Source organism: Pseudopipra pipra, chromosome 16, assembly GCF_036250125.1.
Source record: "Pseudopipra pipra isolate bDixPip1 chromosome 16, bDixPip1.hap1, whole genome shotgun sequence".
Classification (NCBI taxonomy): Eukaryota; Metazoa; Chordata; class Aves; order Passeriformes; family Pipridae; genus Pseudopipra; species Pseudopipra pipra.
Window position 1 is genome coordinate 7,515,542 of NC_087564.1, and position 27,202 is coordinate 7,542,743.

A 27,202-nucleotide genomic window follows, 5' to 3' on the forward strand; every position below is an offset into this window, starting at 1 on the left:
TGGCGGCCGGGGAGGCTGCCGGGAGCGGGTACGGCAGCCGCGGGCGGCCACGCTGCGCTCGCGTCGGGGCGGCGGAGCACACGCGGAATCGGCGGAGCGAGTGCTGAGTCGGTGCCGCCGCCGGCTCCCCCCTCACCCGGGAGACGCTTCGGGGCGCGGAGCCTTGTGGGGCCGCCACAAAATGGAGGCGAACGGCAGCGGCAGCGGCAGCAGCAGTGACTCGGCCCCCGACTGCTGGGACCAGGCGGACATCGAGACGGGCAGCGGCGCCGGCCCGGGCTGCGCCCCGCCGGCCGCGGAGGCCGAGGCGCAGCAGGAGCTGCTCGGGGCGGCCTTCAGCCGGCAGCTGAACGTCAACGCCAAGCCCTTCGTGCCCAACGTCCACGCCGCCGAGTTCGTGCCGTCCTTCCTGCGGGGCGGCCCCGCGCCCGGCCTGCCGCCGCCCTCGCCCCCGCCCGGCCTCCCGCCGCCGCCGCCACACGGTACCCGCGGGGCCGGGGCCATGTTGGGAGCGCGCCGGGCCCGCGGGGCCGGGGAAGGGCCGCGCCGGGCCGGGCCGGGGGGGACCGGGGGCACCGGGGGGCGGCAGCGGGGCCCCAGCGCAGGAGGGTCTCGGCAGCGGGAGGGGCACGGCCGGGGGGCTCCGCGCTGAGGGGCTGGGCCGGGCCGTGAGGAGCCGGGGAGCAGCGCTGGGGGCAGCGGGTGAGGGAGCCCCGAGCTCGGGGGGGCCCGGCGGGGTCTGCAGGTGGCGGGGGCTCTGCGGGGCCGGGCCGGGCGCGGGGGTCGTGCCCAGGAATGGGGGTGCTGATTGGGGTGCTCTGGCTGCGTGCGGGTCCCCTGTGTGTTTCTCTGGTACCTTTGCTCGCAAAGGGTCACCCATGACGAGAAGAAACCTGCCCAAAGCACGACAGGAGTTGTCGGAGGTTTTGGTGGTCATAAATTTGGTGTTGCTGGGGAGAACAGCACTGCCTCGGCCACCAGTGGCTCGCATGTGTCTTAAATGTCTTTTTGAGGATTATATCAAGTAGTTATTTTTTTCCAACCTAATGCTGATAAAGGATTAGCAGGGAAGGGAGTTATGTCCAGCTGGCTTCAGTGAATGGAATAACTTGAAATTTACCCTGCTTTTAATTTCAAAGGATCTTTGTGTACGCAACCAATGTTTATACTAGATTTACTTTGCATACGGGAAATGAAAGGAGAGCTACTTTTTCATTTCCAGCTCCAAACTGAAGGTCCTTCCAAATATCAGACATGCTGGTTAACTTTGTGGTAGCATTTTAATGTCACTCCTGCAGCTAAGGAGTTTAAAGCCTTCCTATTTTTTCTCTAATTTTTTTCAATTATTTCTGTTGGTATAATATGAATCAAGCTAGTGTTCTAGATATTTATCTAGTAATTTAATTTCACTAAAGAGACTACTTGTTACATTATATTTGCACTATTTCCTGTTGGCTGTGGCTTATTATTTATTGTGTTCTGCTTTAATACATTAATTAGTCTTGCTCTCCCTAGTATCTAAAGTTATCAGGTGTTAACAACTAAAAACTATAACTTTCATATATGAAGGTTTAAAATTTTCATAGCAGGACATTATAACCTGTTTCTGATGGTAAAGCAAATGTTAGATTATGTGTTTGCTAGTGCTGCTCAGCACTCCTGATTTTTATCACAAATTTTAGCTCATGTACTATGCAGGCAAAATATAAGTGCATTAAAATATACTTCCAAGAAGCCATGGGCAGACCCTTGGATTCCATTTAGAATAAATATACATGTTTAAGTTCACAGGTGTAAGGGCAGACTGGGTACCTTGAGGTTGTGATGGACACATGATGCACCTTTGACTAATCTGCAGAATCCATCCCAGTGTTTTCCAGATATTACAACCTGAATCCAAGTATTTTTTTTACTATGTAATCAGTAGTGTGATTGAAAACTTTCTTGGTGTTTTGAATGTTTTTAGTATAACTTTGTGGGGTTTTGTCTCCTGGCTACTTTTGTAAGGTCCCTTCTGAGGCTTCCTATAGGTAGGGGGTTTTGTAGGATTTAAACTGCATTTCCTCACCTGCTCATTAGATTTATTTCATCACACTGTCCTTTGTTCCACTCATGCTACTTCTGAGGCCTGTGATGAGCTTTGTCTTTCCAGAAGCTAGAGATGACTTTACTGAAAGCTGCCTGGCCATCTGGAGTGATCAGGAAGGCTTTTCTTTGCATCTTAGTTGCTGAGTACATTTCCTACATAGTGCCATGATCTACCTGGTTTGAATTCACCTTGATGCTATACCTTCTTTAAGGTTTAGGACTTTGAGTTTCTCTAAAACTAACTTTGATATTCCTAAATTTAGGCAGACAAAAATGTGCAGTTATAAAAAACTAACTTTCTTTCTTACCTGGAAGACTGTACTTGTTGTGTACTTTTTCGTGTCTGATGTACTTGGGTACAGAAAGTAATTGACAGTCTTCTCCTTGCAGATGTTTGTATAAGGTGACAACTACTTTCCTGGCTGGAAGAACGAGGTGGAGCTTGCTCTGGAAATAAGTCAGAACAACATGTGATTAGACAATGGTGCTGAATAGGTTACTTTTGAGCAACCCAGTTTGCTTTTTTCCCCATAGGTGTTCTGTGACACTCACTCTTCAGTACGTGGTTTGTACTGGGAAGAATCTAAATTAATCTTGATTGTTAGGAAAAAATCTAAAAAACTGGGTGTCAGTTTAACTTCAGTGGCTTAAACTCTAATAATGCTTTTCTTCTTGGAACTTTCTCTTGGTGAGGTTTCATTCAAGTCATAATTCCTCAGTAACTCAAAGGGCATTGTGGGTCAGGATAAATGTGTGGTAGTGCCATGGCATATAAAAAAATTCCACAGCACTGATTCCATTGTGTGGCTGTGGTGTGTAATGGTGTTTTTTCCTTTTATGCACACCAACTTCATGTTTCTAGTAATTTGAATAAAATTCCTGTCCCTTATGTTTAGAGCACAGAAATAACATTCTTGGAAGCCATTTAGGGAACAAGATGTTAACTTTCTAAAATTGGGAAACTCCTGAGACCTGCATTCTGAGTACTTTACCTTAAAACTTCTGGTTTATGCATCCTTTCTTTTGATTGGAAATTGTATATTAGGGAGAAGAGCTGGCTTTACCATCAATATAATTTTTGCTTGCAGATAGTTTGGGAATTAGTATGGAATTAAATTACCATTTGATTATATGTAAAAAGCATGTTATTTACATTTTTGAACCTAAGCAGCATATTAAAGCCAATATGTTCCAAATGTTGTAGCTGTGAGGACTTGCTTTTATCAGTTGTGTCCAAGTCAAACTCATTTGTGTCAAATCTCTCTCTGTTGGATTCTGTGGAAATGTGAAATGGAGACTTCTCTGTTTTCTGTCTGCACGAGGTGTGGCTGTGACACAGTCACTGGACATGGGACTGGAAGGATGTTGTGAACAGGGGAACTTTCTGTAGGTAGCAGCTGCTGGACCAGCAACTCAATTAAGGCCAGGTGTGGTTGTGTTAAGGCTTTTAAACATTCTTAGTCACAACTGGCCCTTGCAACTTCACTCTTCTTTAGCATCTCTGGCTTATTTTTGTGCTGTGTTTTACTAATTTTGTAGTTGTATGTAAGATGTAATTATATTTGGGTGGCTTTTTTATTCATGTCTGTATCAAGGCATGGTTCGGAGGGTACAGTGAACACAAACCCCTTGATCAATAAGACTTCTGTAATCTAACTTTTTTTTTTTTTGATCTTGGGTATGCAAGAAGCAAAACATTTCTGAAAATGCAGTGTAAACCTGCATTCTTGAGGTTCAATTTTTGTCATGGTTCTTGAATATTCACAGAATTCTTGGTAAAATTGATCACAGTTTCCTTGTATGGTCTTTACTATATTTTAGGTTAGTTTTTCTTGTTAGAATTATTTTTTAAGTATTCACTCAAAGTGTTAATTTTGCTTGGAGCAGGAGACTAAACTAGATAACTTCCTGGGATCCCTTCCAATCTGAATTCTTCAATGATTTGAAGTATGCAGTGGTTGTAGTAAGAAAAAAAGCTGTCATTAGTACAAAAGTAACAAGAACAAGAAGCGTGTGACTCATAACAGCCGGTGTAAGGAAAGCCACCATTTATCCTTTTAGTGGTATTAGTGCTACTGCTTCATTTAGTAGCTCTCTTGACCTCTTCAAGTCACTTCCTGAACATCTTTATTAATGACTACAGTTTAAACAACTTGCACCTACAGTCCTGAGCCAAGCAAACATCTGGCTAAAGATCCAGTGCCCTTCAGTTTGCTTCACTCCCTAAATATCCTCACTCACCTGCAGTAGCCACTTTTAGTTACAATCCAGCAGCTGGACACCTTGAGCCTTCAAATGCTGTAAATAAATGGATATAGCATTTATCTTTCTGGTTTTCCCTGCCCTCGTTTTTTCTGACCTTGTAGCTAGCTGGGACATCCATATATTCCCCATGTGTTGCCAGTCAGACACTGGGGGAAGAGTTTCAGTATTTTCTGTTTGAGTTCTGGTGCCTGTAGTTTCCAGAGTAGGATGATGAGTTACCTGTATCCCCGGGTTCCCCAAAGCTGGTCTTCTTGTTTTACACTGTTCTCTGTAGACTATGTTTTCAGAATCTTCAACAATTCAGTCCTTGAGAGATTTCACTTTGTGCATGAACTTGCTGAGAAAGTCTTGTCTGAAACTGCTATTTGAGAAGCTGTTGTGTTAAAGGGTGACAGGGTTTGCTCATGTCAGCCTTTGAACAGCCATGTGCTGATTTCCTCACGAGTGGGGTGTTGGTAGTGCTGCTGTTAATACTTCAGAGCTGGGAGCTTGCACTGCTTACATGGCAGCAAATCAGTGTTGTATTGTGAATGCCAGTATATGGGAGAAATTGTTCTTATCTGAAAGTCTTGATTGCAGTTGTCACTTGACTGTCTAGTGCAGTTCTTCTGTATCAGCCTGTCCTGACAGATGAGCTGCACAGCCACTTCTAGAACAGAGAAAGGCTGGATGTCTTGGCACTGACTTGCCAGGTGATCAGATATAATACACCTGTGTGATGCAGTCAGGGTGCCAATGTATTGCACAGATGTCCTTTGTCTACATCTGAAGTGTCCCCAGGAAGGCAGCCAGGATTGTGTTGCTCCTGTTAGAATAATTCATTGCACTTGTGGCCTTGCATGACTCCCATAAAAGACAGGCCACTGGGAACAGGCTGTGGACAGGAGGCTGCTGACCACGTGTTTGGCACCCTGGCTCCAGCTACTCAGTTCATGTGCTTGAAAGCATGATGTTATCTCTTAAAACTTGATTGCTCTATCAAAATGAACACAAAAATAAATTGGGATAGTTCTTAGATTCTATTTATAGTCTGATTTTACAATTCCATTTTAGGAATTTGGGGGGGTTTGTCCTGTTTTGTGATGAGAGACACGCAAACAAGAAAAGCAGCTGATTGTATGAACTAAGATAGAAAGATGGGGGGGTTGATTTTGTGGGGTTTTTAATTATTATTATGGAGGAATAAAGCAATCATAATTTAATCCATGAAATTTATGACTGTGTTTTGAAGAGGTCTGTAGGAAAATGACAGTGGCTGGAATTCGGTACGAAAGTTAGTTTAGGACAGGTGATGCCATACTAAAATTATGGGTTATACTAAAAAATATTGGGTTATGAGAGATCTTTGTTAGAGAGTGGAGTTCTGAACTGTTCAAATACTGTGTTTGATTTCTTGATTATCTCTCTCAAAAATCAAGTTATCAACTGAGCACAAATACTCGGCCTTTAAGCAAAAGGGGTTTTCATTATATTCTCTGAAAATCCCCATAAGCTTTCTTAGACTTAGTTGTTAAGGAGCATGTCGGGTTTAGATAAGATAAAATTAAGGTGTGTCCTCACTCGGGAAGGAAAAAGGTGGGTCCTAACGTAATCCTATGAATATGAAGCAAGTGCTAATTTTTTTGGTGAATTTTACAGTCATGTTAAACTGTTAAAGCTGCTCTTACATTGGTGTATTTTAAAAACTGGGCATACATCTCGGTGTCCACTGGTGAAGCTGGGGCATCAGGACAGAGATGAGAAGAAAATAATTTGGGATTTAACTTTTAAACAGCTGCCTTACAGTGAACTCTTGAAAACCTTTTCTTTCTGTATATTTTGAAATAATGAATATAAAATACTTTGCTCAGCTGTAGCACTTATTTGTGCTTAAAGTAATTTTCTGTGCATTTTTGTTAACTAAGAATCTCTTGGGGTTGTTTTATTCTGCTTCTCATGCTGTGTATGTTTGACGCAGACTTTAATTTTTTTACTCTGCTGTAATTCCATTTATGCTTTCATTTAACAAAAAAAAAGGGGGGGGGCAAGCATCCATTATGTAATTCATGAAAACTGTTGAGACTGTGTGACTGTTGTGTAAATATGTGCTGAACTCAGGTATCCAAATCACACATACAAAAAGGTGATGGGAATCCTAAGGCGGGTGTCATGTGTTTCTTCACCCTTCCAGGAATTCCTGTGAAGGAATTTGATGCCTGTATTAGAGGGGCCATAACAAATTCACTGTACAGACCTTTTGTAGATGAGATGCTTCTTTCAAACTGAATTTGTTTTTTTCTTTTTCCCCTTTTGTTTTAATCTCCAAGCTCCGTGGCACCAACAGTTTCATTAAGCCCCCAGTCCACGCCAGTTGTGAGGTTCCAGTCCTGTCCAGGTTCTTATCACTGCAGCAGCAGAGCAGGCTGGGAGCTGGCAGTGCCCTGCACTGCAACAAATTCATGCCTCACTTCTGTGAAGGCATTTGTATTGTGGCTCAGGTACCTGCTGCTGAGGAGTTACCAGGTAACCACTCAGCAGTGCTGCCTTGTGTGCAGACCTTGAGCAGCTTTTCCTGTGCATCTGGTAAACACTGCACTTTGGGGAAAGGTGGAAGTTGTCATTACTGCTTAGCACCTGAGTTTGACTTTAATACTGCAGTTTGATTGCAGTTCTTCTAATATTGATTCTTAGTTTACCAGCTGTATATATCTGATATATGAAAAACTTATTACATTCTAATATAAATGTAATTAAAAAGCAATTTTCTATTGTTTGTGTACAAGCATTCTAATCTGTTAATGCTGCAAAGTTCCTGGATTTTACTCTTATCTTAAAACAATACTTTCAGAGGTTGGGTGATAATTTCTGATTTGTTCTACCTGTGCAGCTTTGGTTATTGTACAGCAGAAATGCATGTAAGTACAAAACTTGGTGTGGTATGCAGCAAACTCAGCAGCTGAAGTAGAAGGCTGTGTGAATGAAGTAGGCAGAGTGGGTTCTTGCAGTATATCTTTAGGACATGATCTCTATGTTAAAGAGATCAATCACTTTTTTTTAAAATTGAGCAAATTTGGACTCTATTGGAAGTGTGCACACTCCTCCAGTGAATTTTATACTTAAAATGCCCCCAAACAATTACCTTATTTTCAGACAAGACTGAATTATATAGTGTCATTGGTGGTACCAGTAGGTAAATGCAGTATGTGTACCATTTTTGCCTTTGTCATTGACAACAAAGATATTCCAAAAAACGTCCTGAGGCTCTGATGTTCAGCAGGACTAAAGATAAACCACTCACTCCATGTAATACTGTGAATAAGTTGCAATGGCAGTTCTTGACTTAGGGCTTGAGGAGAGATGGGGTGTGGAGGATACTGTGTAAAATCTAATGTGCCTATAATGTGTAATCCAGTAACTTGAGGCATCACTTCAGACATTTGCTGACTTTAAGATTTCCTACAAAGTATATTTTGAATCCCTCTCATATGACAAGATTCCTATCTGAATGATTTTCACAGGTGAGAATCTAAACTGTTCAAGCTGAACTTGAAGTGTGTTACAGATTTTTTTTCTAGTTTGTGGTTAATTTGCTGGGTGTGATGTTTTTAAGATAATAGTAAAAACTATGTTAAGCATAAATGATGTTAGTTACTGCCTTGCAGAAAACACAAAATGGAAAACTTTGCATATCTACTTCAGTGTTTTGGAGGGATCAGGGTTAGTTAGAGAGACTACTTAGAACCTTTCTCAGTTTCCTTCACCTTTAAAGGTATTTTCTTACAATACAAGGGTATTTTCTTCTCTTTATCTCATGGGCAAAACAAGCAAGGTTATTTCAGTTCACCAAATTTGTCCAAACATTTTGCCACAGGCACAGGGTGGAGTTTGGACTTCTTCTCATGTCCTGTTTCAGTATTGAGCCCTATTGAGCCCTGGATAGTAAGCCTATCTCACCTGGATTCAGAATTGTCATCCCCTTTTTATGTGATCCAAAGATTCCCAAGGTGTTTCAGAGCTGAAACTTGAAGGTGAAGTGGTTTTCCTTGAATTATTGAGTTTGCCTTTGTGTTCTGCTCTTATTTACTATATTAAACAATTCTCTTGAGATTTTGTTCCTATGTTTTTGGGCATGTAGCTCATATTTGATCCAGCACAGGAGTGTAGGGAACAGTTCCCTCCTGAGCTCCTCTGTGCCCCTCCACAGTTTGCTGCTGGCCACTGGATGTTGTGCTGTGACCCACATTCCCCCTGCCTGCTTTGTCCTCTGGCCCTCTGCCAGCTCTCCCAGCGCTGCTCCAATTTAGAGGAGTCTGCAGCAAATACGCAAACAGTGCGAAAGCAAAGAGGCTTAGAATGAAGTCCTTCTCTGTGTGGTTTTGTTCTTTTGAGGGGATTTGTTTCATCTTTAGGGCCCATCATGCATATAGAGCAAGTGATGCTCTAAGATCTCTGTTGATAATTGAATTGAAGGAGAGCTGGAGTACAGCTGAACAGAGCTTTGTGTTTGGTATGTGGCTGAAAAAAAGATAATGAATTTGTTTCAAAGAATTATGAAGTTGAATTTATACCAAGAGAAATCTAAATAGGTTAAGGTTTTAGGGATGATTATAGGAGGCCTCTTGATCATGTGGAATAATGTCCTGAAACACGAAGTGGTGTAATTGCTAATAGGAACGTATCACTCCTGGTAGGTTTAATAATTAGTTATACCTCAGCATATAGTTTAGTGCATGAGTGCATTTTAGCATGGTTGAGTGATTTATCTGAAAAACCATACTTGTGGCTTTGATAAGCACGTGCCTGGTGAGATTGCCCACCAAGTAATGTGACCATATTATGGTGTTTAAGAGGACTGGTGAACTTAGAAAGCATCTGAACGAGTTTATCGTTTCTTGACCCCAATAACTCTAGAGGATCATAAGAATTTATTCCTCAGAGCTTGGTTCAATTTTCTCCTCAGCGTTTCTATGGAAGTGAGGCAGTAGCAGTGTAGATGTGCCTGTGAGCTGGAGCTGGCAGAGCCTTTCCAAACACTTTTGACACCACAGGCATATTGTTTCTTTGGATACAATGAAACTGTTTTGACTTTTTAAACTCCAGTTAGACACTAAAACTTGAAATAGCCAGCATGCCCAAAAAGGTGGGCTTTAAGTGTATATTTCTGTGTAGGGCAATAAATGGCCTGGTTTTAGAGCTGGTGTATTACTTTCACAAGTTGTAGGCAGTGTTCTTCAGCAGTATTTGTGCTTGGCGGGAGAGAGGTGTTTGTTCTTTCAATACACTTCATGCAATAAAGTTGGGAGATGGTCTTTCGTGCCAAAGTTTGGAAATTAGTTTCATCACTGTATTTTAAAAATTAAACTTTTTTCTCTCCAGGTGCATCTGTAGAGACTTCTCCAGAGGAGCAGACAGCCCCTTGTGAAGGTAGTTGTTTTTGTGTTCCGATGGACCTCCATTAAACATTTTTTTTAAATTATTACAAAGAATCTCCTCTTTAAAATCTCTGTGAACCTTTTCCAATCTTCATTATCTTTATCCTCATACTACTGTTGTAAGGCAATGTGGATATCTGCAGTTATTTACAGTTTTATAGGCAGTTGAACAAGGTGCATAAGGTGGTTTACGGAAGATCATAAAACTTGCATGAAGCAGAATTTTTGAAATTGAATCTGTATATTGAATAATTTTGGCAAATGCCAAAACATCCAAACTATCCTCTTTTTAATTTAATCATTCCATCTTTCCCTCTTCTTGATACTATCATGGTAAATGTGTGTCTTTAATGATGCCTTTTTTTCCCTTTTTTTTCACTCCAGGTCCAAATGCTGCTGTTAACATGGAAATTTCAGAATCTGTTGGTAAGATGAGAATTGTTCCTTTTCACTATGGTAGTACTATAATGTACTATATAGTCCTTTTGCTGAATCTCTGCAAACAAAATAGAAGAGCCTTTACATTTTTGGTCCTTACTATTTTGTGTTGTGTCTTTATACTTGGATGAGGAAAGAGATAATCAAGCACTTGTATGTGCTGACAGGTGCAATCAGATTACTTGGACACTGTAAAAGTATTAGTGCTGTATTAAAAAAATAATTTCATATTACAAAATAGACCCATTCATGTGTGTAGAATGGTGATTAACAAAAAACTTTGAAGTGATCAGCAATATGAGTGATCAGAACATGGAAATTGTATCTTTCTCATTGTTTTAATATGGCTTATGAGCAAACTTCAACCACAGTCCCTGTCCTTGGCTTTCTAAACACATGATCGTGTGAGTCTGTGGGTTCAGACCAGTGTGATGGGCTGAGTGGAGCTTCAGATTTGCTTTTGCTTTGTAAAATTATTGCCTGGTTAACTCAGAAGTTTCTTAATCCCTATGAATCATAGATGTCTTATGTCAGCACACAAGCTGTTTTGAAAGCTCCTGGTACTAATAATTTCAGAAGGAGCAGCAGTTGTCCCCTTTTATTTAGGAAGATGTTTACAGATGGGCAGTTGAAACCTTTCAGTTACATCTTTTGGGTAGGGGCTTTCCCCCGTAGAAATTGCTTTTAATTTCTTTATCAATTTGAATATATCTGGCTGGTTGATTTTTTTTTTATCAGTGGAAAATGGAGAGACAGAAATGTCCCCAGAAGAGTCGTGGGACCACAAAGAAGAAACAAGTGAAGCAGAGCTTGGCAGTGGCCCCACAGGGGACGCGGGGCCTTCGGAAGAAAGCGCTCAGGAAATGATGGAAGAGGAGGAGGAAATACCAAAACCCAAATCTGTTGTAGCACCTCCAGGTGCTCCTAAAAAAGAGCACGTAAACGTAGTATTCATTGGACACGTAGGTGAGTTGGAAGTGAGTGTGAAGGAATTGGATCTTTGTGTTGTGTGTTATCCAGAACTCAGAGGATTAGAAATTAATGCTGTTCTTTGCAGGGATGTGTGGGTTCACCATGTCTTGAGGGCAATGGGAGCATTCATTCTAATGAAGCTGCTCTGGAAAAATGAAAAAAAGTAAAGAAGGTCTTTCAGGGGTAGAGTGCCAAGAGCAGAGTGTGTTCTCTGGGACACAGCTGTGCCTGTGTCCATGATTTCTCAAGTACCTGCTCCTATTGAGTGCTGAAGTGATTATGTGTTTATGATCTAAAAAACAAAATCAGAAAGCAGTGCTTCTTTTCTACTTAAATTAAAAGGGTAGGAATTCTTACTGTTAGATTCAAACACTATTATTCTAAATACTAAAAATTGCAGAGTTACAAACAATAGATTAATGTAATTCATAGTTAAAAGGAGCATTTATAGCAAAATATCCTCATTTAATAGTTTCAACAAGCTTCAGAAAAACTTAGGTGGTGTCAAAAGTACAGAAGTATCATTTGGAATTAAATCAGATTACTTTGTTCATAATGGTTTTCTTTTTCTAGGATTTTCTTTTAAATTGTGCATGACTTTATTTTATTTTTTTTTTAGACGCTGGCAAGTCAACTATTGGAGGACAAATAATGTAAGGAAACTTAAATTTTTAGATTTCCTGTTCTTTCTTGTGAATTAAAAACCATCAATTAAAATGAGTGATATTTTCTTTGTGGCTTTAATCAGCATAGATGAATACTTGTATAAAGTTACTATCCCGGTCAATTAAGTTACTTATTGTCTTTGGAACTTCTTAATTCCAGCAGATCACTTTTATTGCTGTAGGATTTTCACTTAATGGAAACAGCTATGCAAAATCATACATTATTAATTTTTAAAACATGAATCACTTCAATAGAACGTGGCTATTTTTCTTCATTATTTTAATATGCTATGTGAAACTGCTTTATACCTTTTGTTAAATTTTGTCCTTTTTGAGAAGACTAAAAAAAATGTAATATCTTTATTCCCCGGTGCAAATATTGTCAGACATAATTTGATTTCAAAATGTGCCAATATCTGCAGTGTGAGATAAAAGTAAATACATGCAGCTAGATTTTACAGTTTTTAAACATGGAAATCAGTACATGAAGAAATAAATGCTATTTGCTGACACTCAGTATTTCTATGATTTTACAATAATATTCTCAGCAAAAGTGGGAGGTCTTTGTCTTGGCATTTTCATCTTGTTTTGTTTCGACCAAATTGGAATGTTGGAATTGTCATGCTGCATTTAACCTTGTGGTTCATACTAGAGCAAATAGGCATTTTATTATCTGATGTGTCTGAGTATTCTCCTTGTACAAGGAAATGCCTGTTCTTAACACTCCTACTGATGTGTTGTGTTCCTAAAGCTTTCTGTGGTCTTTCAGTTTTGCACAATATCCCTTTGATGTAACGGGGAAAAATTGTGTGCTTGTATCAACTTTGTCATTAACCCATTATTTACTATTATGTTTAATTGTCCTTATAAATTAAGAAGATTAATCTTATTAAAAGATCAAGTAGAAATAGCTGAGAAGAAAATTAATGTTATAATATAATAAAACTACAGTACTTGCTTCTTTTTATCACTGAAAGCTCTCTCTTGAAAAACCAGTTTCCTTTTCTATGTAAAAAGAATGAAACCAAAGTTACTTTCCTTTACAGTTCAGAAATGGGATGGGGATGTGAAAAAATCCTTCTTTAGCAATTTTTACTTAAGTGTTTTTGAGACTAATTCAATATATCAAAATTAACAGATGTAATTCCTTTTGAAAACTTGCCTCTGTGGAACATTTTACAGTTAAGCTTAAAAGACATTCCTCATACTTCTGCTAAAGTGGTGCTGGTGTACTTTTACATATCAGATAATGGCAAAAAAAATTCCACTGCTGATAGCATCAGGCTATCCCATTTTTTCAAAATAATCTGTAAGGATTGTATAAGGACTTAACTACTTGGAAATATGTTTCTGCACAATTTCTGCATTTTTTCCCCCCCCTCTTCCTAGGTATTTGACGGGAATGGTTGACAAAAGAACACTTGAAAAATATGAAAGAGAAGCTAAAGAAAAAAACAGAGAAACATGGTATGAACTTGCTGAAGATAACAGCACCCTTTGCTCTTTTTTTCACTGCAATGAAATGGGGAACTGATTTGAGCTCTGTCCCTGTAGGGCTGCCTTCCTTCAGGCTCTTGGCAGGGGTGGATTTTTTGTTGGCCTCTGGTTTGGGTTTTGTTGTCGTGTTTTGGTTGGTTGGGTTTTGGGGGGCAGTGTCTGCATATACAGCACATTTAGCAGTCAGATTTCTCCTTCAAACAACTCCTGGAAAATTGATTTCCCTTTTGAAAGCTTTCTGGTTTTGGCTGTTGAGTTCAAAGGGCTCTGGAAAAGGAGCAGCTAAAGACTTCCTTAGGGATAGAGCAGTGATGGAGCACTCAAGGGATGGGCATTGACCTGAACTAACACTATTATGTGTGAGAGAGAGGAATAGAAAGGGTGTCTCATGTTCTTTTTACCAAGCAGCCATCATCCCCCTATTGGGAGCTGGCCATTCTGACTGAAATCTAACTTGTCAGTGGCCAATGGGATAAAATAATTAGGAGGGAACAGCAGCTGATATGATCAAAGTATCAAAGATAGAGGGAATAAAACAGTCAATGAAAGTCACTGTTGGTCTTGGAAATGCTTAAGTTTGGTAATGCTGACATGGTTAGAATAATTGAGCAGAAAAAAAGACATTTTATGATAACAAATCATATATAAATTAATAAAAATGAATACAAAAATAGAGCATTTGGGTTGGGATTTTTTTAGGTACCTCTCGTGGGCCTTAGACACAAACCAAGAAGAACGAGACAAAGGTAAAACAGTAGAAGTGGGTCGTGCCTATTTTGAAACGGAGAAGAAACACTTCACTATTTTAGATGCTCCTGGACATAAGAGCTTTGTTCCAAATATGATTGGTGGAGCTTCTCAAGCTGATCTTGCTGTGCTGGTAAGGACAAATCAGAATACTTTTATTTTGGGTATACTGTGGAATTAAACTTTTTATTTTTATTTTTTTTTGTTTGCTTGTTTATTCTTTTGGTTAGTTACAGCAGAATCTTTAAATGTTAAGTTTACCAAGTTGAGTGGGTTTTGGAGTAACTTAATAGATTCCTAAAATTGTCCACAGGTGTCATGTGATTTCTTTATGTCAGTGCAAAAATTAATGGGTAACATTAAGGATATACCAGTGCATTTTGAAAGCTTTTACTAGTTTTGACTTACTCAAAGTTATTTTTGAATAAGGCAGTATTATTCATTGTTGATTGTCCTGTTGAGAGAATTGTAGAATTTTTATTAAAATATATGTTTTTAATTAGGTTATTTCTGCAAGAAAAGGAGAGTTTGAAACTGGATTTGAGAAAGGTGGACAAACAAGAGAACATGCCATGTTAGCAAAAACAGCAGGTGTAAAACATTTAATAGTTCTTATTAATAAAATGGATGATCCAACTGTAAACTGGAGTAATGAAAGGTGAGTTTAATATTAAAAAAAATTATTTTTCATTGAAAGACACTGAAAAGAATTCCTAGGTAAAGTAATTTTTTATCCCATTTTTGCTGAAACAATGGTAAACTGGTGGACTAAAGACAGGTTATAAAAATGGCAGAAAACCAGCAGCATAGTGCCTAGGACGGTGCCTCTCAACTAAGCTTGAACTTCTGCATTACTTCAAAACATTCATTTTCATCTGCTTGGATCCTTGCAGACCTATCTAACAAATCCATGCATTCTAACATAGTTTAATTGTTGACTTGGAAACTTTATACTGAATTTAAAAACAGGAATTGACTCGGTTTTCAGTAGTGGAGTTTGGCAGAGTTGTCAGAATTTTCTGTGTGTGCTGCCAAGACTTGTGAAGGTTTTTGAGGAAAGCCATGGGGGCCTGTGCAACCTTAGAGCATGAGCCTGCTTCCCTGAGAGACTCAGGCATGGCCACTTGTGCTCTCTTAGTCCTGCCCCAACCTTCTGACATTGAATTCAGCCAAAACCACGAGGAAGAAGTGTACCAGAAATAAACAGCCCAAAACCTTCAGAACTTCTGGAGGAGACTGAGGCAGCACTACAGTGAAAGGCTCCAGCACCACCTCAGCAGCTGCTTGCTCTGTCCTGCTGTGTTGGCCTGGATATCCTGCTCCAAGCAGTTCCACCATGTGGTGCTGCTTATCCAGCCCCATCATTGAAGTAGATGGAGAAAACTGATGGTGCTTTATGGAGCAGCTGGAAGGCTGGAGAGAAGATGCAAATAGGCCACTAAGCTTTATTAGGTTTGCTTGCTGCTCACGTAGTAACTTAACTGATGAAAATGATATGTCCGGGGGGTTTGTTGGTTTTTTAAAGTACAGTATTATTTTATGCTGGAATAAGTGAAACTTATCTTGATCTGCTTGTCATTTTAATAGATATGAGGAATGTAAAGAGAAACTGGTGCCATTTTTGAAGAAAGTTGGCTTCAATCCCAAAAAGGATATTCATTTCATGCCCTGCTCAGGACTGACTGGAGCAAACCTTAAAGAACAGTCAGAATTCTGTCCTTGGTATATGTATGTATCTTAAATTGAGCCACCTGAATATTTGCTGTATTTCAATCAAAGTAAATGCTACAGTGAAGTGGGAGGTAGTATAGAGTGAAGTGTTGTAGTTGTGTTCTAAAGTGCTTCAGGAAATAAATCAGGGCAACAAGAACACAATGTGCCAACAAAAAGCATTTGCTGCCTGCAGAGGATTATCAGTAAAACATTAGCAGTGTTTCTGTGGCTATGTGAGTTTAGTGCCATACAAGCACTTGGAATTGCCAGTGATGCTGCAGTTGACATGTTGCTGGAATGAGTAATTGTGTGATGTGAAAAGTTTGCTTGGAGCTGTGTTATAATTAGTGCCAAGCCATGTCTCTCTGTGGATATCATATTTTTCAGTATTGTTAATTATACTTTAAAAAGTATTAATGGAAATCACATTTGGACCTAGCTTTGTAGTTCCAAAATATAGTTCCAAATCACATCTATTGTGATTCTCAAAGGAATAGTTAATTTGTGTAAAATATGCTTGTAATGTAACTTAAAAACATGCACTTCTTGGGTAATATATTATTATATATGTTAGCTGGGGTAAAGTGGACACTACTGATGGGATGTTAAAATAGATTTAACTGTCTTAGAAGTCACTGTTCTTAATGATGAGAGAGTGAAAACCATTCCTTGTGTTGGACTGCATTTATCCATTCTGAGTAATGTTTTAAATGGAAGGGTGCTCACAAAATTGAAACAAATGCCTTCTGCTCTTTTAGTGGATTACCATTTATTCCATACCTGGATAATTTGCCAAACTTCAACCGTTCAGTTGATGGACCAATCAGGCTGCCAATTGTGGATAAATACAAGGTACAAATTAAAATAATAGGATGGAAAGTATAAACAGGCTGTTATCAGAGAGCAGTAAATGGACTATTTACTGTACTTTTAGAGGGTATCTTTTTTTCTTTGCGAATGTTACATTTCCAACTGTAAAATAGAGGTGGGAAGGGGAAGTAAATAATTTTGGTATTATGTGAAACTCTTAAAATCTGTAATCTTTCATGAGAACAGTTTCCAAAATATTAAGTATACCAGTGCTAGATAACTTTACAGGGCTAAGTAATCAAACTTAGAGTTAAATCATAAATAGAGCAAACTCTTTAGGAAAATATTTCCAATTTTTATGTAATGATTTCTTTTTGTGAAGGATATGGGCACTGTGGTCCTTGGGAAGCTGGAGTCGGGCTCTATTTGCAAAGGACAACAGCTTGTGATGATGCCAAACAAGGTATGGGAAGGTTTAGATATTTACTACCCTAAAAAAAGAGCTTGATTCTTAAAGATACTCATTACTCAGAAAATGTTGTGTTGCTCTGTTGGATATCACTAAGCTCTCAGGTTTTCCATGGATGAAGTTTCTGGGGGCAGGGTGTGTGTATGGTCCCTAAGCATTCAGAACTTGGGTTGTCTTGCCTTCGAAACTCAGTTGCTGGACTACAAGTCATCAGACTTGAAATCATATTTTAAATGTTCTGAAGCTTGCAAAATTGAATATAGTGAATTTAAACTGAGTGGAATTCTTTATTGAAATTCTGTTATATTAAAATGATTTTGTACCAGACTAAAATATTCACAGTACCAAACTACATTTTTGCTTTCTTTAAGCACAATGTGGAAGTTCTTGGAATCCTTTCTGATGATGTAGAAACCGATTCAGTAGCCCCAGGTGAAAATCTAAAAATCAGACTGAAGGGAATTGAAGAGGAAGAGATCCTTCCAGGATTTATTCTCTGTGATCTCAACAACCTTTGTCATTCTGGACGCACGTTTGATGCCCAGGTACAATAACCAGCATTTAATTGCTGTAAAAGGGGTAAAAAACATGATGATATTTTTTGTGTTTCACCAATTCTAAACTTTAGAAGTTTGAAGTTTCAGTTCAGATTTCTTATTCACTACCATATCTCTAAATGAGCAATAACATATATACTTAACACTGGCATCATATCATTTATTTTGAAATTAAGTTTTTGGTGAAGTTTTGGATGCTTATAATGGTGAAAGCAAGATCTCATCAGGCCAGTTCTTCAATTTTTTACTTTCATATTATAAACAAGTTAGTAACTTATAAATTTTGGTTCTTTGACAAAACTTTGTGTGTATATTTTTCAACTATACCTTCTAATATAGTTCTGCATTTGATTATTCTCTGTTCTTTTATAATTGAAATTAGGAAAAACGCACTTATTTTGAATTGTTTTGCAGATAGTGATAATTGAGCACAAATCCATTATCTGCCCAGGTTATAATGCTGTGCTGCACATCCACACCTGTATTGAAGAAGTTGAGATAACAGTAAGTGTCATTTGAAGTTGTGATGTGACTGTAGACAGTCCAGTTGTTGGGATGAGTTGTTCTGTCAGGACATACATCTGTAGAGCAACTAATGCAACAAAGCTCAGTTTTGAGTGGAATTCTTGGTCAGTCTCCTAACACAAACAAAAATGGCTGTAACTGTCAGCATAAGCTTTCTGAAGAGTGTGGCAAGTCATGACTGACTCTTATGCAGTAAATCTTGGAAGGTTTTATGCATATATATTTGTAAGTAAGTGTTTGTAAAGAAAAATAACCCTTCTTTTAGCAATCACAGCTATGAATTTTTCTTCTTGTGCAGGCCTTAATCTGCTTGGTAGACAAAAAAACAGGAGAAAAAAGTAAGACACGGCCCCGTTTTGTGAAACAAGATCAAGTTTGCATTGCCCGTTTAAGGACAGCAGGAACGATCTGCCTTGAGACATTCAAAGATTTCCCTCAGATGGGTCGCTTTACCTTAAGGGATGAGGGTAAGGCTCTTTCCTCTGCAGCTCCTGACTGCTGCAAAAATACAGCTGCTTGAAATAGGGCATCATGCATGGCAGTGAGGTATTAAAATGCTGGTATCTAGTGGAAATCACTCTCTGGGTAACAATGGAAAAGTAAATCTAAGCAAATTGTTGTCATTGTGCAGAGTTCTTGCTGGTAACAGGAAGCTTTCTTTTAGATGAATAATGTACAGAAATGTGCACTGTGAAACAAAAGATTGGATTTGAAAGATTACCAGCAATGCTTTCTTAATGTGTCCTGCAAAGTCCACCTACAATATGAATACCATAGTTTCACTGTTGAAAGTTAGAAAATATCAGAGGGGTTGTGTGTGTTGGTCTTTAACTCGTGCACACCCTGATAAAACTCACATATTTGTGGGATGCATTCAAAATAAATTATCTTTACAGAGCTGGTAGTGATTCTGCCTTGCCTTCTCCTTAGATGAGTGCAGAGCAGGCTTTCCACAATCCACATCATGTTCTTGACTGTGACAATAGCAGGTTTACTATCTTGAAGATTTTCTCGAGCTTTTAAAATACACAGATGCTTTCATGCTACAATAAAACAATTTCTTCTCTATGGTTTCTAGTACTCTTAAGAGCCTGTATTTTGGGGAAAGCTTTCACGTTCTTGGAGACTTCTACATCCTTTTCACAATAAATGTAACTCTGCTGTTTGTCTCCTTGGTTTAGGTAAGACCATTGCAATTGGAAAAGTTCTGAAACTGGTTCCAGAGAAGGACTAAGCATTTTTCTCAATGACCCCGCACAAAACTGTGAGGAAAATCGACTCAGCAAAAGCCTACTTCACACCGCCTTCTTATTTTCTGCCCATTGATAAACTTCTCCCCATATTTTGCAAAGACAAATTTCACAGCAAAGGTCCACATTATGTCAGCTTTCTCATATTGAGAGCTCTGCTATGCCACTGTTGAATTTTCCCAAAAAAAGAAATTTTTTTTTTCTCCCAAATTCTGCTTCCTTGGAAAGATTCGGCAATAGCTTTGTAAGTGATGTGGACATAATTGCCTATAATTATGAAAATCTAAAGGATTTTTAATGTTTAATTTCCCCCAGCATATATATTAAGACCTCTTTTTTCCAGGCAGATCATTCAGAGTGTGCGAGTGTGTGTGCACATGTTACAAAGATGACTACCATGTTAATAAACTATTCAATTTGAAATCTTTTTCGGTATTCGAATTGCTTTTGAATAATGTTTTTTATCCAGATGTAACGCAGTTGCATTTAGCTTTTTAACTCTCCAGTAACCCAGATATTTGGTTACTTGGACTTTTCTAAACTCCTCAGCCTCCCCACACACACAGTTTTAAATGAGGCAATTGGGCACTCAACCAAGTTTGTATTAAAACAATTAGGTTTGCCCCTTCCCTTTGTCAAATGCATTCTGAAAATTAAAAAAAAACATTCATGCAAATGTGGCACCTTCATTAGCTTTACATTTGTTAATAACTTCAGCAAATTTAGGTTGACTTAACATCATTACTAGACACAGTAAGTCAATTTTGAAGGCTAGAAGTACGTATTGTGTCTTTATAAAATTCAGCATTGTTAAATTCTTAACTGCAGAAAATGCTAACAACCAGTAAATCAGTGAAAGTTGCAAAAATAAGAGAATCTGTGGCAATAGTGCCTATTAGTATTTATAAGAGCTGCATTTTGTGGGAGAACTGGGCCAATTAAAAAGTGCCAGTTATATAAATTACTCAGTTCACCCTGTCTTTAATTTAGAGGGCTGGATAATCCTTGCTGTTTTAAAGATCAGTCTGAACTGAGAGGGAGACAGACTATTTAAATCCCTAAGAATTTGCACATACCGAAATATGGGAGGGTCAGAATCAAGCACAGTCTGTAAATTTTTGCATATCAAAAGCAATGTAAGCTGATGAGGACCAGTGAAGTTTTTCTTGAAGAATTAAAGCAAAACTGGTTCAAAGTAAAGCTTACTCAGTACAACTTGAAGGAGCTGCATAATAAAACCCTATTTAGCTGCACTTTGGAAGTGGACTGTCTGCAATTGCTGTCCTGATTCTAACAATTAGGATGAAGGCTAAGGGATTTTTTTCATTTCCCAGAGTATTAGTAGTAATTATTAAAAGGTATCTTCAGAGCTTCTTCAGACTGTCTTAAACTAAACATTTTCAGTTGTACAATTGTGGTGAGCCCATCTTCTCCCCCAAAAGTTTACAGTCTAGTGACTGTGTCTGAATTCACAGATAACTCAAAATTGAAAGAGATTTACCTTTTTTTGGTCTTTTTTTTTTTTTTTGGTTTTTTTTTTGGTCTTTTTTTTTGGTTTTGTTTGTTTCTTTGTAACTGTGGAACTCCCATTCATTTCACTTACAGCTACATTGTATGGACAGAAGAAGTTATTGTCCTTCCGTTTCATATGACTACACTTGTAGCTACCGTAATGCATGGAATTTAAATAAATTTTATTATGTCTGCAAATCTCTGGGCTTTTATTTTTTTTTGTAAAGCAGGGTTTAAAAGCAACTTTTTTTTTTCCTACCAAGTGAACAAAACCCACAGTTCCTTGGATCTTAAACTAATGAAGAAATTAAAAGCCAAGGAAAATTAGTCTTGTTCATATTCTGGACTGACTTAAGATTTCCAGATATCTAACTGCTTTCTTGAAGCAAGCTCATGGATTTGAAATTTGCAAAGACCATTATTAGATAAGAGTTAGATTCCTAAATTGTTAGATCTTTTAAATCTTTTTTTTTTTTTTAAGGCATTGAAATGCATCTGAAGGCTACATGATGCTCCAGCAGAATTTTTCCACTTTTGAACAAACTTAATGGGGGATTCTAAAACCTCATTATTATGAGGCTGGACTGAGTATTTATTATTAAACTGAATAGTCATCTGGTGGGTTGGAATATCAGTAGATAGAGAGTCTGAGTATTTCCATTACTCATCCCATCTAGTGCATTTGATTACATTTCCATAAATCCAGTTAATGTCACCTTGTCTGTTAACAGAATCCACATTATGCAATTAAAGATATTGCTATCCTGTAGGAAGTTTTTATTTGGGTGTAAAATATTTGCATTCTATAGCAAATACACTGATATGAAAATGTAAGGCATAAATCTGCACAAATTGGCTGCATTTTGGGTAGAAGAGCTGAAAGAACATTGTGTTTGAATAGTCCTCAGATCACATCTCAACTTTTTCATTTCATCTCCATTCTACATTTTATAGTCCCATTTTTACTACTATTAAGTAAAGCTAAATCTAGATGAAAGAAGAAAAAAAAAGATAATGTGGCTTTGTTGGAAATAAATACTATTTGCTGATTCACTGATGTAATAAACTTTTTTAAATGACCATTTTGAATACTTTCTTGTTTGAAAATGTGGTATGCTGCTTTGAAGATAAAACTAAAGGAGCTGTGCAACCACAACAGTTGAAAGGAAGGGGGGGGGAAGGAAAGAGAAGTTGGATTGAAGCTACAGGAGCACCAGGAGCACTGCCAGGGTACCTGTGCTTGCATCTAACACTGGCAGAGTACTCCTGGGTTCTGGCATGGCTGTAACTCATACCAGCAAAACTGTGAGCGTGTTTCTGCAGAAAGGAGGGATTTGGGGGGTTATTTTCCCCAGAAAAACAGCATTTGCAGTGTGGTAGTGATGAGGATCACACCTGTTTCTCTCTGCTGGTTGGCCAAAGTTTGTAGTGTAGATATGGCTTAAGTGTTTAGCCACGATGTAACTTATAAAAACACAAATTATAATTCTCTAAATTAAGACTTTGTAAGTCCTTGAACTGAAAACCTTGGTATATGTAACAAAAATTAAATGTAAAGCAAAAAAATCTGAATGTGCAGCAGTACTAATTATTTGGCAAGAGGAAAATAATGACTTGTTTCTGCAAGTGACCAGAAGTAAAACACACTAACTGGAGGAATGGGTGACATTGCCATCAGCTGTCTTCTTGAAACCATTCCAGCCTCCTTGGGCATCTCTTGCAGACAATCAGGAACTGATCCACAAACATGGTGACACTGGATTCCTGAGACACTTCCTCTGGTAGTAAATTGTGTTCCTGAAGAGCAAGCTCTTGACTATGGTGTAATAGTAGTGTTGTAAGAAAAACGACTGCTTTAAGGTTTATCCATGGGGATATTTGCTGCTCATGACTTTAATGCCCCTCTGCAGATCTTTTTTAGTGGCATAAAAAGCCCAGGGAAAAGTGCTCAGTGAACAACCTCTGTTTTAGACTACTTATGGCACCACTCCATATATTAAAAATCATGTTCATTATGAGAAATGTGTTTTTATAAGTGTTTATTAATGAATATTACCTAAGGAAAAAAATATTGTTTCAATGTCCCAAGTATTTGATTCTGTATTACTCTGGCTTTTTGGTTCTTAACTCAGACTGTTTAAATTATGTTGATAAAGCAGATGAAATGTACTCCAGACAAGACTGTTTTCTTCCTGAACTGGTACTTAAAGGCTCTCACTTATTCTGCTGTTTTTGTATACCCTACAGAGGATTTGCTACAGAAAAATATACCAACAAAACTGGAGTTACTACTGAAGATTTTATATTGTGAACTTGTTTCTTTCCTTGTGTTTATTTTAAAGCACTATAAACCTGACAAGATACTACTTTTCCTCTGAAGAAATACTAGAAAGGATTCTAGTCTTAATATAAAGTGGAAATTTATGCTAACAAACCCAAAACCTGTTGTCTGTGTATATATACCTTTTGATAAAACATATCCTTTCATTGGCTTTCCTTCCTAAGAAGTATCAACTTCCAACATAAATTGGATTTTTCTACATCTCACCTCAGTTACATACCCCTGAAAAATCCACGTCCTTCTGAACAAAAGTAATAATAAGAGAGTTAATAGATGAAGTGTTGGATGGCAAAAAGGTATTTGAGGCAATGTCCCTGTCACCTGTTAAGCCTCTAGAAGTGGTGATAGGCAAAGCATTGTAAGAGGAAAGCTTTGCAGCTCATGTCACAGTGACAGGAGCCTCTGTTCTGAAACACACCACAAGCACCCCTGTGTCTGACAGCCAGGTTACAGCTGGAGGTGATCCTGGGACTGCAAAGGAACACCACCCAAAGAAAACCCGTGCTTGAACTCTGGATGAAGGGGGGAGATTCTCTTCTGGGCTCTCATATGAAGGACTCCTTACTCCTGTTTTACTCTCTGCATAGTCTTTGTGGTAGTTTTGTTGCAAGAGGTACACTTAACAGAGACCTGGGATTTTGACATCTGCCATCAAAAATTCTGGAGGAACATAAGCCTGGAACTGGAATAATATTAAACCTCAAAGATCTGTTTACAGCAGAAACAATTGCTACTTGTACTTCCCTTTTGCTGTGAGAAAGTATAAAATCAGGCATGTAGAGAAACATATAAGTAATGAGGTAGACTGGCTTGCAATTATTTTAAATCTTAGCATTTAAGTAAGTGGCACAAATGGCTTAAAGAAATATACATACTTCCATAGTCCAAAAAGTTAAATTGAGAGCTACAGCAGGATAATGTACAGCAATAACACTGATCAGAGCATCAAACCTAATTTCCTTGTAGGAGTAACTGTAAACTGATGAACTTGCTAAATTAAAAGTGCGCTCTCTTATAGTTTATATTCATTGCATGCTGTATTAAGCTGAAATATTTCTTATCCAGAGATTAATTTAATTTTTCCAAGACAGGTCTGTTAGCTATGTCAAGTACCCTTCCAGAGAAAATGATTATACTAAAGCAGTTAAATCACATCTAGTAAAATTCAGTCATGTCAGACCTAAAATTGTTCAGAAAAATGAACTTGGATGAGACTGACGTGAAAAATTTGAATTTGAGTTACTAATAATAGTCCCTTTAGTTTTATCCTATTAATGCTATACTGACCCAGTACAGTTGGGCTTCAAACATGCTGTTCAATCGTATCTTGCAAGACTAGGCTGGCTTATTTTCAGAGAGATGTTCCAGTCATCTGACTTTTTCTATTTTGTTTTAACATGTCACACTAGTATGTTGATGTTTTATTAAAATAGGGCTGCTCTAAAATATGCAAAGAGGAAGTATGGCTAATACAGTTATCAGAATATACAACACCACATGCCTAAATTCTACCAGTACTGAAAAGATTTTAATGAGTCTGCCCTCTTTGGCTACCCTGCCTGTTCCTCACCTTCAGTAATTTCTTTAATCAATACTTCAAACAACATGGCAGCAAAGGATAGCTTTTCTTTTTCTTAGCCAGTTTGGTTTATTTTGTTCAAATATCACAAGAGGATTTTTTTTTCCCCACTCTTTAAAATCAGTTTATGTCCATATAGTTCTTTCAGAAGTCTGGATATGTCTTGAAGCCATCAACTATTCCACTGTTGCTCTAAAAAACACTAACAGTAGAATGAAAATATAAACCACTACGTGAAACAGTTTGTCATGAGACGAGGGTATTTTAGTTTCTTTCTCTTTGTACTCACTCTTTGCACACCGATGGAGCAACAAATTTTGTTGGAAGACATCTGATGAGAAAGAATAAAACCATAAATAGAAAGGCAAAGGGCAAGAAAAGATCTAGAGATGAGTGAATGACTCAGACTCCTAATTACATGCATATTTAAACCCTGGTGATGCACAGCTGTGTTACCCAGGTAGCAGCTTACCTGTGTGATGAATGCAGACAAGGCAAAGCTGCCAAGGCACACACAGCACTGTGGGAATGAGGGCAAAATAATTCCAGGCCAGATTTTATCTCAGAACAATGTATTTATCCAGCATGGAACTCAATGGGATAACCATCCTAAAATTAAGCTACTTCCATGTAGTCAGTCAGTGCATTCCCAAACTGAACAGCAGACGCAGCAGTTGTGCCTTTATTAGTCACACATGAGGAAGAAATGGTTTAGCATGTGATAATCAGTGGCTGCCTCAATGGCAGTGACCTGGAAATAGCAGAGTTCAAGACACAGAGTGTGAGGAAGATGAGGAGCAGAAGGCAGGCCCTGGACTCCATGAGACATACATGAGTTTATTCAGAGAACCAGCAGGCAAGATCCCATGGGAGGCAGCTCTGAAAGTTGCTCAGGGGAGCTGGCAGCAGTTCTTTAAGGACATCCTTCTCCAATCATAAAAACGGTTCCTCCTGATACTCAGGAAAACAGGGAACTTACAACAGCACTCCAGTGCAAAAGGACAGTAATACAGGAGATAAAATCAGGGATAGGCTTCAAAGAAGGAATCTAAAGACATGGGTAACAATTCTTTGGACAATAAAAATCTGAGGATAGAGATAATGGCTTGTCCTCTACCCGAAGGCCAGTAACAAATGGAGCACTGGGACACTCGGGCATTGGCACAGCCTCCATCCCTGGAGCTGGGAAGCCCGGGCTGGACACAGCCCTGAGCATCCCCGCCTGACCTCCGGCTGGCGCTGCTGCCGGAGCGGGACGCACTGACGGCCTCCGGAGCTCTGCTCCAAACTCGATTAGCCCGTCACCTTTCTGGGATAAAGCTGCCTCCGAGGACGGGAACGCTGCTCCCGGAGAACACCCCCGGACCCGGACCAGCAGGAGCCGCGGGACCCGCCCCCCCGCACCGCCCCTTCCCGGCCGGGCCCCGCCGTGACCCGGAAAGAGGAGCCCGCGCAGGCGCCGCGGCCGCACGTGGCACCGGCGGGACCATGGCGGGACGGAGAGAGCGGCTGGAGAGCGCCCAGGTACCGCGGGGAGCCGGGGGGGAGCACCTGGAGAGCGCCCAGGTACCGCGGGGAGCCGGGGGGGAGCACCTGGAGCGGGGCCGGGCTGGGGTTTAACCACGGCTGGTGCCGTTGCAGGTGAAGAAGGCGGTGGAGGCTCTCCTGGCTTTCGCCAGGAGCAAGGCCAAGGGAGACGCTCTGCTCCTCAACGAGAACGAGAGCGTTCACCTCCTAGTGACGGTCTGGAAGGTCCCGCGGGAGACAAAACTCATCAGAATGTAAGAAACTCACCAGCGGCTGTATGGGTACAGGGCTTGCTCGTGTCCTTTGGCTTGGGAAAGAGCACTTTGCTAATGCTGAGCGTGAGGGATTTGGCTGCCACGGCCCCCTCCTGGCGGCTCCCGTGCCTTCAGTGAAAACTGCTTTAGTCCCACTTTTGGTGTAACTGGAAGCTGGGCTGCCATCCTTAGGCACAGAGAATACTGATTCTTTGGGTTGCCAGTCACAAGGTACGTGCCTTTCAATCCTGAAGCTTGAGAAGATAAATCCACTGAGATTCCACTAAGGATGTTTAGTAGTTAACAGAATCTAAATACAAGTTTCCCTGTATTGTTAAAGGGTAATGATCTCTCAGGGTAGACCTAGTTCCGGAAAAAACTTCTCTTATTAGACATTCTTTGTCTGTCTCATATCCTCATTGTAGACCACTGCCCCATGGCATTCGACCAGAAACAGCTGAGGTTTGCCTTTTCACAAAGGATGAGCCAAATTTGTCAGCAGAGCAGACTGAAAATCTATACAGGAAACTTTTAATCCAGAATGGAATCAGAAGTATTAGCCAGGTAAGAGAGGTGTTTGAT

General features: G+C 39.5%; 2 protein-coding genes and 1 long non-coding RNA gene across 5 annotated transcripts in view; 2 read left to right on the plus strand and 1 right to left on the minus strand.

The window, feature by feature from the left end:
• Positions 1-45: 45 nt before the first annotated feature.
• On the plus strand, positions 46-21,117 carry GSPT1 (G1 to S phase transition 1). 2 transcript variants are annotated; one of them, XM_064672860.1, is made up of 15 exons: positions 46-482; positions 9,709-9,759; positions 10,149-10,190; positions 10,941-11,168; positions 11,794-11,827; positions 13,229-13,306; positions 14,036-14,216; positions 14,587-14,741; positions 15,671-15,811; positions 16,555-16,648; positions 16,989-17,069; positions 17,447-17,620; positions 18,047-18,136; positions 18,456-18,624; positions 19,339-21,117. In XM_064672860.1, exons 1-15 carry the CDS (start codon positions 182-184, stop codon positions 19,389-19,391), a joined length of 1,872 nt encoding a protein of 623 aa, XP_064528930.1. In that variant the 5' UTR covers positions 46-181; the 3' UTR covers positions 19,392-21,117. The 2 variants fall into 2 exon arrangements, with proteins under 2 accessions (XP_064528930.1, XP_064528931.1); XM_064672861.1 differs by having other exon boundaries at positions 9,709-9,756.
• The window catches only part of LOC135423053 (uncharacterized), a 12,504-nt gene continuing 5,057 nt past the window's right edge, over positions 19,756-27,202 (minus strand). The window contains exon 3 of the long non-coding RNA XR_010434693.1: positions 19,756-26,874. This is a non-coding gene — a long non-coding RNA (uncharacterized LOC135423053). The remainder of the gene's footprint in view (positions 26,875-27,202) is intronic.
• The window catches only part of RSL1D1 (ribosomal L1 domain containing 1), a 5,389-nt gene continuing 4,465 nt past the window's right edge, over positions 26,279-27,202 (plus strand). The window contains exons 1-3 of one of the 2 annotated variants that reach the window (XM_064672864.1): positions 26,279-26,363; positions 26,481-26,620; positions 27,046-27,184. In XM_064672864.1, the coding sequence (XP_064528934.1) occupies positions 26,328-26,363; positions 26,481-26,620; positions 27,046-27,184 (315 nt within the window). In that variant the 5' untranslated portion in view covers positions 26,279-26,327. Of the gene's footprint in view, positions 26,406-26,480; positions 26,621-27,045; positions 27,185-27,202 lie in introns of both variants that reach the window. The other variant, XM_064672863.1, reaches the window with a different exon arrangement.